The sequence below is a fragment of the Eretmochelys imbricata genome, chromosome 3 (genome assembly GCF_965152235.1).
Source record: "Eretmochelys imbricata isolate rEreImb1 chromosome 3, rEreImb1.hap1, whole genome shotgun sequence".
In the NCBI taxonomy this organism is placed as follows: domain Eukaryota; kingdom Metazoa; phylum Chordata; order Testudines; family Cheloniidae; genus Eretmochelys; species Eretmochelys imbricata.
In genome coordinates, this window is record NC_135574.1 from 177,938,621 (window position 1) to 177,949,367 (window position 10,747).

The window sequence follows — 10,747 nt, forward strand, 5'->3', positions numbered from 1 at the left end:
GCAGGATAGATAAAAGTTATATCATGCATTAAACAAACAAACAAGAATTCTATTTTTATGTGCTTGCATTACAGCAGTGTTTAGTGGCCCCTACCAATATCAGCCCCCATTGAGCTAGACATTGTACAAACCAGTAGCAGTAACATGGATCTCTCTAATTCAGTTTATGATGTTTGTATTTTTATTCCTGTTTACAACTATATAATCCATAGACTTCTTTCACACCATCTACTCAAGCATGATCAAAAAGATATCAGGCGAACTTTATCACTGGTATAGGTAGATACAATTCCATCAAAGTAAGTGGTGTTATATCCATTTTTACCATGGTAAATTTGATCCATCAGCTGCCAGGTAATATGGTTTGTGATTTTTATAAAAAATTTTAACGCAGAACTAAATAATGTTTTGCTGATCCTCTATTGCTGATTTATCTGTGGTGCATATTCTGACAACCTGAGCAAGTTCTCAATACTTTCAGCTAACAATAATGTATTTTAAATAGAGTTACAATATAACAGAACCAAACAGGAGACCTGCACTTGCCAGATAACTTACAAAGATAGTCATGTTTGCAGTGTTGCTATAGCTATGTTTGTCCCAAGGTATTAGAGAGACAAGGTGGATGAGGTAATATCTTTTATTGGACCAACTGAACTGTGGTACTCTGAGTACCTTTCCCAGACCTGAAGAAGAGATCTGTGTAAGCTTGAAAGCTTATCTTGTTCACCAGCAGAAGTTGGTCCAGTAAAATATATTACCTCACCCACCTTCTCTGTCTAAAGATATTCATGTAATTTAAGCAATGCCCTCGTAGTTTGTCTTGTACTATTGCCAACATCCCCTCTCTAGTCAAACTGTCTTAGTTAAATTATGCAGAAAAAACAGTTACCTTTCGTAACTGTTGTTCTTCAAGATGTGTTGCTCATGTCCATTCCATAATAGGTATAGGCATGCCCACATGCAGAGTTGTCGGAGACTTTTGCCTTCGCTGTATCTGTAGGGTTGGCTGTGGCACTCCCTTGAGTGCCACGCTCATGCATCGGTATATCAGGCGCCGCCGACTCTACGCCCTCTCAGTTCCTCCTTGCTTGCAATTCCGACAGAGGGGTAGGAGGGCGGATAATGGAATGGACATGAGCAACATCTCGAAGAACAACAGTTACGAAAGGTAACCGTTTTTTAATTCTTCAAGTGCTTGCTCATGTTGATTCCATTCTAGATGACTCAGAAGCAGTATCTACAGAGGTAGGCTCAGAGTTCACTGTTTCGCAGCTTGCAGTACTGCCCTACCAAAGCTAGCATCGTCCCGGGCCTGCTGGGTCAGTGCATAGTGGGATGTAAACATATGGATGGATGACCAGGTGGTCACCCTGCAGATGTCCTGGATAGGCACCTGGGCCAGAAAAGCTGCCAAAGAGGCCTGTGCCCTGGTTGAGTGGGTGGTGACAATCGCCGGGGGCAGCACCTTCACTTGATGATAGCAGAAGTGAATGCAGGCGGTGATCCAAGAGGCAATTCTTTGGGAGGATATAGGGTGCCCTTCATCCTGTCAGCCACTGCGATGAACAATTGCATAGACTTAGGGAATGGCTTGGTCCTGTCAATGTAGAAGACTAGAGCCCTTCTAACGTCCAAGGCATACAGCCTACTCTCCTCCTCTGACTTATGCAACTTCTAAAAAAAGACCGGTAAGTAAATGTCCTGGCTTGAATGAAAGTGAGAGACCATCTTGGGTAGAAAGCCAGGTGTAATCTCAGCTGTACTTTGTCCTTGTAGAAAACTATATAACACGGTTCCAAGGTGAGCGCCTAAATTTCCGAGACCTGACAGGCTGAAATCACCATGACCAGGAACGCAACCTTCCAGGACAAGAGAAGGAGAGAACAGGAAGCCAAAGGCTCAAAAGGGGGACCCATGAGCCACGACAGCACCAGCTTCAAGTCCCACAGAGGAACAGGATCCTTGACATGTGGGTAGAGCTGCTAAAGGCCCTTGAGGAATGTCCTGGGCAAAGACCTGCCCTCAAGCAGCAGATGGAATGCTGAGATGGCTGACAGGTGACCTTGACCTTGATCAATGAAAGGTACAAACCCTGGAGCTTGAGATGCAGAAGGTATTCTAGAATGAATGCAACGAGGTCTGCTCGGGCTAGATGCCTCTCTCCGAGGTCCAACATGTGAACCACTTCCACTTGGCCAGGTAGGTTGCCCTGGTAGAGGGCTTTCTACTTCCCAACAGGATCTGCTGAACATCTGCCAAGAACTGCTGCTCCCGCTCGTTCAACCATGCAGCAGCCAAGCCATCAGGTGCAGCGCCGTCAGATTTGGGTGCAGAAGACTGCTGTGGTTTTGGGATAGCAAGTCCGGCCTGAGAGGCAGCTGGAATGTAATCGCCACCGAAAGGTCCAGCAGCACGCTGTACCAGTGCTGGTGTGGCCAGAGGATCACTCTTGCTCTGTCCTGCCTGATCTTTGAGAGGACCCTGGGGAGTAACAGCACCGGAGGAAAGGCGTACATCAGAGCCCCCGACCACAGAAGTAGAAAAGTATCTGACAGGGCCTCCCGCCCCATCCAAGCCTCTCATTGAGCAAAAGACATGGCATTTCCTGTTCTGCCTGGACGCAAACAGGTCCAACCAGGGAATTCCCCACTTGTGGAAGATGAAACTGACCACCTCTGGATGGAGGGCCGCTAGTGGTGAGACAAGAAGGTCCTGCTGAGGCGATCTGCCAAGGCGTTCTTGGCCCCTAAAAAGTGCACTGCAATGAGATGTATACCGTACTGCAGACAGAGGTCCCAGAGCCTGAGGGCTTGACAGAGGGCTGTCGACTTGGCTCTGCCTTGCTTGTTGATATAGAACACAGCTGCTGTGTTGTCTGTAAGTACCTGAACCACTTTTCCCTGCATATGAGGTAGGAAGGCTTGGCAAGCCAGGCAAACCGCCCTGAGTTCCCTGGCGTTGATATGCAAGGAGCAATCGCAACTGAACCAATCACCTTGCATACTGAAATCGCCGAGGTGGGCTCCCCGCCCCAGGGCCGTAGCATCGGAGACGAGGGCCATCAGTGCGGCCAGAGCCACAAAGGGGACTCCTTCCAATAGCAGCGTGGAATCTTGCCCCCAGGTGAGAGATAACAGTACACTGTCTGGAATTCTGACCACCCGATCCAGGTTGTGCTGGTTGGGGACATAAGCCATAAGCTTGTAGCAGCCTGAGGTGGAGCCGTGCGTGCCGGACCACGTATGTGCAGGCTGCCATGTGTCCCAACAGTTTCAAGCATGTGTGGGTTGTGATGAAAGGATGGGCTTGTATACACAAGATGAGATCCACCTTGGCTTGGAACCAAGTCTCAGGGAGGAAGGCCCTGGCCTGAATGGAGTTGAGAACCACTTCAATAAATTCTATGCATTGCACTGGGGTTTTAGACTTTTTGCTCGTTTATTATCAGCCCCAGGTCGCGACAGGTGGAACAGACCAGCTCGAGATGCCTCCACACCTAGTCTCGGGACCGGCCCCTTATTAGACAGTTGTCGAGGTCTGGATAAATTTGGACTCCCTGATGTTGCAGGTAAGCAGCCACCGGCACTATGCACTTTGAGAACACCGTTGGGGCTGACCAGAGACCAAAGGACATCACCATGAATTGGAAATGGCACTGTCCCAGCATGAAATGGAGGAAGCACCAGTGCCCCCAGAAAAATGGAAATATGGAAGTAAGCATCCTTTAAATCGAGGGTGGCGTACCAGTCTCCCGGATCCAGGGAGGGGATGATAGAGGCCAGGGAGAACATGTGAAACTTCAACTTCTTGAGAGACTTGTTGAGGCAGGTCCAGAATGGGTCTGAGGCCCCCTTTTGCCTTCAGAATTAGGAAGTAACAGGAGTAGAACCCTTTTCCTTCCATGTTCCAAGGGACCTCCTCCACTGCCCCCAGACAGAGGAGGCTGTCGACCTCCTGAACGAGGAGCTGCTTGTGAGAAGGGTCCCTGAAGAGTGATGGGGAAGAGGGGTGGGAGGGATGGTTGGTAATAAACTGCAGGGTATAGCCCGACAAAACTGTATTGAGCACCCAACGGTCCAAGGTGATACAGGACCAGGCCGACCAGAAAGGGCGGCGGCAGTTGAGGAAGGGGAGGGATGGATCCATCAGATTGGCTCAGGAGCACCCTCAAAACTATTGTTTTTAGCCTCCCTGGCCTCAGGGATGGTCAGGTTGTGCAGCCAAGCAGGAAGCTGACAAGTATCGCTTCTTATGCCCCTTGTCTTTATCCTTTCTCCTGTAGGAGCCTGCTCTTGGAGTTCCTCAGGACCTGGACTGCTGATGGGGAGGAGGCAGAGGACAGAAAGTCTTCCTAGACTGTTGTGGGGTACGAAGGCCCAGGGAATGGAGGGGCTCGGGAGTCTTCAAGGCCATGGAGCCTTGAGTCTGTGAGCTTGGAGAAGACCCCGGTACCCTCGAAAGGGAGGTCTTGGATCATGGCCTGCATCTCTTGGGACAGCCCAGGAGACTGCTGCATCTCGTGGCCACTGCAAATGTGACCACCTTGGCTGTCGAGTCCGTAGTGTCCCAGGCCATTTGCAGGACCTCCCCTCCCCCGGCGACCAACGTGCCTTTGTCCACCAACGCAGCAAACTCCTGGGCATGATCTTGTGGGAGGGCCTCTTTGAATTTATTCAGGAAGTCCCACAGATTGAAATTATAGCGTCCCAGCAGGGCCTGGTGATTAGAGACCCTGAATTGTAGGCGAGCCATCGAATAAACTTTTCTGCCAAACAAATCAAGTCTTTTGGCCTCTTTGTTCTTCGGTGTGCGGCTAACTTGACCCTGTTTGTGCCTTTCGTTCACTGCAGACACAACAAGTGATGCTGCAGGGGATGTGTATAGAGACATTCAAATCCCCTTGCAAGACATAGTATTTCTTTTCCACCTTATTAGAGGTCGCAGAATAGAAGAGGGGGTTTGCCACAGTGACTTGGCAATTTTAAGGACCCCCCAGTTGGAGGGGCAATGCGATCTGAGCAGGAGTGGTGGCCAAAATGACATTGAAGAGGTCGTCGGCTTCCTCCTTGACCTCCTTGACCTGGAGCTTTAAGTTTTCAGCCATCCGTTAAGGAGGGCCTAATGCTCCTTAAAGTCATCCGGGGGACCACTGGAGTGGGAAGGCCCAGCCATCGCCTCATCGGGGATGATGACGAGGACTGTCCTGCTTGAGGAAGAGCATGTTCCCCCTCCTTGTCCGGGGAAGGCTCCTCTGGTGCTGGGGTCTGGTGCGCTGGTGCCGCATCTGGCTCGGTACCGTGTTCTGACTGTGGCGCCAGCGGTGCCATGGCTGGCTTATCCGAGGCAGCCAGGGAGGGCTGGGAATACGTGACCGGCATAACTGGCACTCCCTATGGGTTCCAGTATGGCCACTGGGTAGGCCACTGCCCCTGCTGCGATGGCACTGTGGTCGGTGCTGCAATGGTCTCCCACGTCAAGAAAAATTCCCTTATTGGGGTAAAGGCTAAATTCTTGGTCCGACCCACACCACTGTCCCTCCAGCGATCACGGTGGAGCCGTCGAGGCCTAGGTTTGCCTGCTGACTTCGGACAGTGATCTACGAGGCGAAGGCAAGTAGTGACATCTGCTGGAGGAGCAGTACCAGGGCGACTGGGACCAGCGCTATGATTCTGAGCGGCCATTCCAGGACGGTGACCCACGTCTAGGAGACTGCCTGGGGGAGGGTGACCGGGGCCTAGGCAACCTGTGGCCGGAAGTTCGCCAGTACCTGCGGTACGGGGAACAGCATTGCGGCTCCGGCATCCCGCGCCTAGTAGGCGGGGAGCGCATTAGGGACCTGGGTCGTCTAGCTGGAGAGCCACGTTATGGTGCTAGTGTCCGAGGTCACAGAGATGGGAATGTGTGCCTGAGGTCTGGTGATCAGGGGTGCTCCGCCCACCTGTGAGGCTGCACTCCCATAGGCTTCCCCTTCGGTGCTGGGGTCATAGCCAAGACAATCACCTGGTGTGGCATCTGCTAAGCCGGCTGGCTTTGCTCTTTGGCCACCGGCACTGCTTCGGGCCCTGATGGCCTTGGCAGAGGCCAGCAACCTTTGCTGCTTCCCGGGGTCAGGGGTGGATCCCTGACCAGGCTGGGGGGTCTGAATTCAGCAGTACCCCCGTGAAACCCCACACTGGGCGTATGGCCTAACAAAAGTCCTTTGCCCACAGCCCCCTTGTCCTTCGGTGCCGAGGGGCTCGTCTTCTTCTGGGGGTTCTTCGGCACCAGCAAGGGGGAATAGTGCCAGGTGGAGCGTGGTGCCGGCAGTGTGCTTCACACTGAAGCCTCGCTCCTTTTCTGTACGAGGACGGAAGCTCTTACAAATGCGACACTTGTCCTTTCTATCGGCTTCCCCCAAACACTTCAGGCAGCTGTTGTGGGGGGGTCATTGATGGACACTGGCCTGCTGCATGACGCACACAGTTTGGATCCAGGAGAGTGGGGCATGCCCCGCTTGGGGACAAAGTCCCAGCCGGGACTCTAAGTACTCTAACTTAACACTACAAAGACTAACTACTATTAACTATGTACAGATTAGGTAGAACAAAGGACTAGAAGAACCACTAACACTCTTGCTGAAGGCAAGACGAGGCACTCCAACCAACTGTAAGAAGGAACTAAGAGGGTGTAGGGTCAGCGGCGCCTAATATACCAACGCATGAATGTGGCACTCAAGGGGGCACCACAGCCAACCCTACAGATAACGCTAAGACAAAAGTTTCCAGCAACTGTGCAAATGGGCACGCACACACCTGGAATGGAATCGACATGAGCACACACTTGAAGAAGAACTGAAACTTCCATTCTAGGTTTATCTGCTTCAAGATATCAACCTGGGGATTGGTCCTGCTTTGAGCAGGGGGTTGCACTAGATGACCTCTTGGGGTCCCTTCCAACCCTGATATTCTATGAACCTCTTATTTAACTTTCACACACACTGAATGAAAATAAAAATAATTTAGACTACACTTGACCATATAGTATTTTAAGTACATTTTGTACTTATTTCCATACTTCATTTATTACTTCCTTATTTCTTACAATAAGCTAGGTCTGCCCCACAGAACTATATCATGGGCTTCCTGAAATCACTTCAAAGCAGTGCGCTTCTAATTATCAATTTTTAACATCTTTAAACTTTTCTGTTTATTATGCCGGTTCACCTAATTACTAATGCTGTGGACCTCTTTTAGGATAAAGCCTTTCCCTCCCCGAACAACTTTACTCCATTGGTGGAGCTACAATTTGCAAAAGGTGCTTCGATCAATAGGATGCTTTCAAGGTGCATCACTGCTCATGAAATTTCATTGCCTCCTAGTTCATCGTAAAGGGGCACTATTGCACATCTCTGGGAAAGCTTCTGTTCTTCATAGACAATCCAGCCTCCTCATTCGGCAGCGTATGGCTGTGAAACTCGAGCACTCAAATTTCAAACTCGGAGAGAGTTTGAAGCTTTTATACAATCATAGAACTGGAAGGGAGCTTGAGAGGTCATCTAGTCCAGTCCCCTGCACTCACGGCAGGACTAAGTATTATCTAGACCAATCCTGACAGGTGTTTGTCTAACCTGTTCTTAAAAATCTCCAATGATGGAGATTCCCTAGGCAATTTATTCCAGTGCTTAACCACTCTGACAACTAGGAAGTTTTTCCTAATGTCCAACCTAAACCTCCCTTGATGCAATTTAAGCCCATTGTTTCTTCTCCTATCCTCAGAGGTTAAGAAAAAAAAATTTTCTCCCTACTCCTTGTAACAACCTTTTACATACTTGAAAACTATGATCATGTCCCCTCTCAGTCTTCTCTTCTCCAGACTAAACAAACCCATTTTTTTCAATTTTCCCTCAAAGGTCATGTTTTCTAGACCTTTGTTTTTATTGCTCTTCTCTGGCCTTTCTCCAATATGTCCACATCTTTCCTGAAATGTGGTGCCCAGAACTGGACACAATACTCCAGCTGAGACCTAATCAGTACAGAGTAGAGTGGAAGAATTACTTCTCATGTCTTGCTTACAACACTCCTGCTAATACATCCAGGGCTATCCCTAGCAATTCCGGGCCCTACTCAGCCATCCATGGGGGTGGGGCAGGCCTCCATGGGGGAGGAGTGGGGGGGCTGGCCCCAGGCCTCTGTGGGTGGGGAGGCGGGCCCCAGGCCTCCGCAGGGGGAACAGGGTTGGCTTGGGGGGCAGGGGGGAACCACCCCCCAGCACTCACCGGTGGCACGGCCGGGGCTGGGTCGCTGCACTCCCACTGCAGGTGAGTGCAGGCCCAGCCCGGCTGCAGAGCTCAGGAGAGTGGGGGCTGGGCTGGGTCGGGGAAGGGGTGGGGCGGAGCAGGGCAGGGGCCCTGGGGAAGAGCCGGAGCAGGGGCTGGAGCAGCATGCAGCTGTGCAGGGCAGCAGGAAATTTGGTGCCCCAAATTTCCTGGTGCCCTATGCAGCTGCGTACTTTGCGTATGGGTAAGGACGGCCCTGAATACATCCCAGAATGATGTTTGCTTTTTTTGCAACAGTGTTATACTCCTGACTCATATTTAGCTTGGGATCCACTACGACCCCCCAGATCCCTTTCCACCGTACTCCTTCCCAGAGTCACCTCCCATTTATGCAACCCTCTGGAAAAATTATATGGATGGGAGGGGCAAGATTACTGCCTAGACGCACCAAGCGATAATGCACGTTTAACGAGCACAAACAGGACCTTTACAAGCCCTTTGTTTTACACATTGACCTCAGTCAGACCTCAGACGCATGCTGAACTTTAACACGTTTGCCCAGCTGAGGCCACTCCTGCCCGTCACTAGGAAAAGACTAGGGGCCGAACCCCCCGCTCCCTCTCGCTCTCATGGGGGACGGTGGGAAGAGCGAGGCCCCCCACCCAGCCCCTGCTCCCTGGGCTCCCTGCTGCAGGGCCTGAGGCCCGAGCCAACGAACTGCATTGGCGCAGTGACCGACCGGGAGCTTCGCGCATGCGCACCCAGCCGCATCGTGCACTCCGCCCGCCCCCCGCACTTACCCTGCACCCGGCCAAACACTTCATAGTCCACCGACTTGAGGGCGCCGGAGGCCTTGGCGAGGGCGGACATGGCAGGGTGCAGGCGAGGAAGCCGGCCTGCTCCGACCCGCTGCGGGAGTGCCCGGGACCGACGGAGCCGAGGCGCGCCGCCCTCACCTCCTGGGCTCGGCTGGCGGGGCCCGGACGGCAGCGCGCGCGGCTCAAGCTTCTTGGAAAAGCGGCCGCGTGCCGGGCTGAGTCTGTGCCGGGCCCGAAGCTCCCTGCCCAGGCCCGGTGCGGGGAGCTGGGAGAACGCGCCCGCCCCAGCGCTGCCCGAGCACCGGGGCATAGCCCGCGCGGAGAGACCCTCCCAGGGAGGGCAGCTGTTCAGCCCCTGACCGGGGTGGGGGAGGCCCCTAACTCCTGAGACACCCCTCGTCCGTCCCCGTCCCCCCCGCCGGCAGGGGAAGAGATCTCCAAATATTGAGCCCTCCCCCAAACCAGCCTGGGGGACTCTCCCCCAACCGTTGACCCCAGAGACAACCCCCTAAGGAGCGGGAGAGCCCCGCCCCCCCAGGACATCCAGGAGAGGGAGAGACCCACTGGCCCTCCCAGGAAGTCCTCTCCGCCAACACGACTTCGTGTTCACCCTGAAGAACTCTCTCCCCCGCCTGGAAAAAGTGAGGAGTGTCAGGGCAGGCCGTGTGCAGAGATTTGGGATGGGGCAGGGATCTCAAACTCAAATCACCATGAGGGCCACATCAGGACTAGTACGTTGGCCCGAGGGCTGCATCACTGACACCATTTTATGTAAAGACACAAAAGCCCCCCCCCCCGCTCCCACCCCCACTCCACCCTGAGGGGGTGCATGGGGGGTGCACGGGGAGCTTGGCAGGCCACAGCAAATAACTGTGTGTGAGACCCCTGGGATAGGGCATGTATGGGGGAGTCCCCCCCTTCCCTGGCCTCTCCAGGAAGCAAGGGGGCTTGGGGCAAAGACCCTTTCAACTTCTCCAGTGAATAAGGAGACTCAGGGCAGGCTCTTCAATTGTTTTTCATTGGGTGGACCACACCTTTATAGAGTCCCATGTCCTTTTCCATTTGTGATCAGGTAACATATCTGTGTCAATTGCTAACATTGAAAATAACTTTAGGAAAGTATTTAAGGTACAGCAGAACCTTAGAGAAAGTTATGAACACCAGAGTTACTAACTGACCAGTAGGGCTGTCAAGCAATTAGAAGTCATGATTAAAAAAGTTAATTGCGATTAATCGCACTGTTGAACAACAATAGAATCCATTTATTTTAAATATTTTGGATGTTAACTACATTTTCAAATATATTAATTTCAATTGCAACACAGAATACAAAGTGTAAAGTGCTCACTTTATATTTATTTTTTATTACAAATATTTGCACTGTAAAAAAACAAAAAAAATTAAATTTTTCAATTCACCTCATTCAAGTACTGTAGTGCAATCTCTTTATAATGAAAGTTGAACTTACAAATACGGAATTATGTACCAAAAAAATGGCATTAAAAAATAAAACAATGTAAAACTTTAGAACCTACAAGTCCCCTCAGTCCTACTTCTTGGTCAGCCAATCACTCAGACAAACAAGGTTGGTTACAATTTGCAGGAGATAATGCTGCCTGCTTCTTGCTTACAATGTCACCTAAAAATGAGAAGAGGCATTCGTATGGCACTG

At 51.5% G+C, this 10,747-nt stretch overlaps 1 protein-coding gene across 4 annotated transcripts in view; it reads right to left on the minus strand.

Annotated features, from left to right (window-relative positions):
• Positions 1-9,416, minus strand: part of ACYP2 (acylphosphatase 2) — a 125,783-nt gene extending 116,367 nt beyond the window's left edge. For all 4 annotated transcript variants that reach the window (XR_013345741.1, XR_013345742.1, XM_077813886.1 and 1 more), the window contains exon 1: positions 9,058-9,416. Coding sequence is in view for 2 of the 4 variants with exons in the window: in XM_077813886.1 (XP_077670012.1) it covers positions 9,058-9,385 (328 nt within the window). In the remaining 2 variants the exon portion in view is untranslated. The remainder of the gene's footprint in view (positions 1-9,057) is intronic.
• Positions 9,417-10,747: the final 1,331 nt, after the last annotated feature.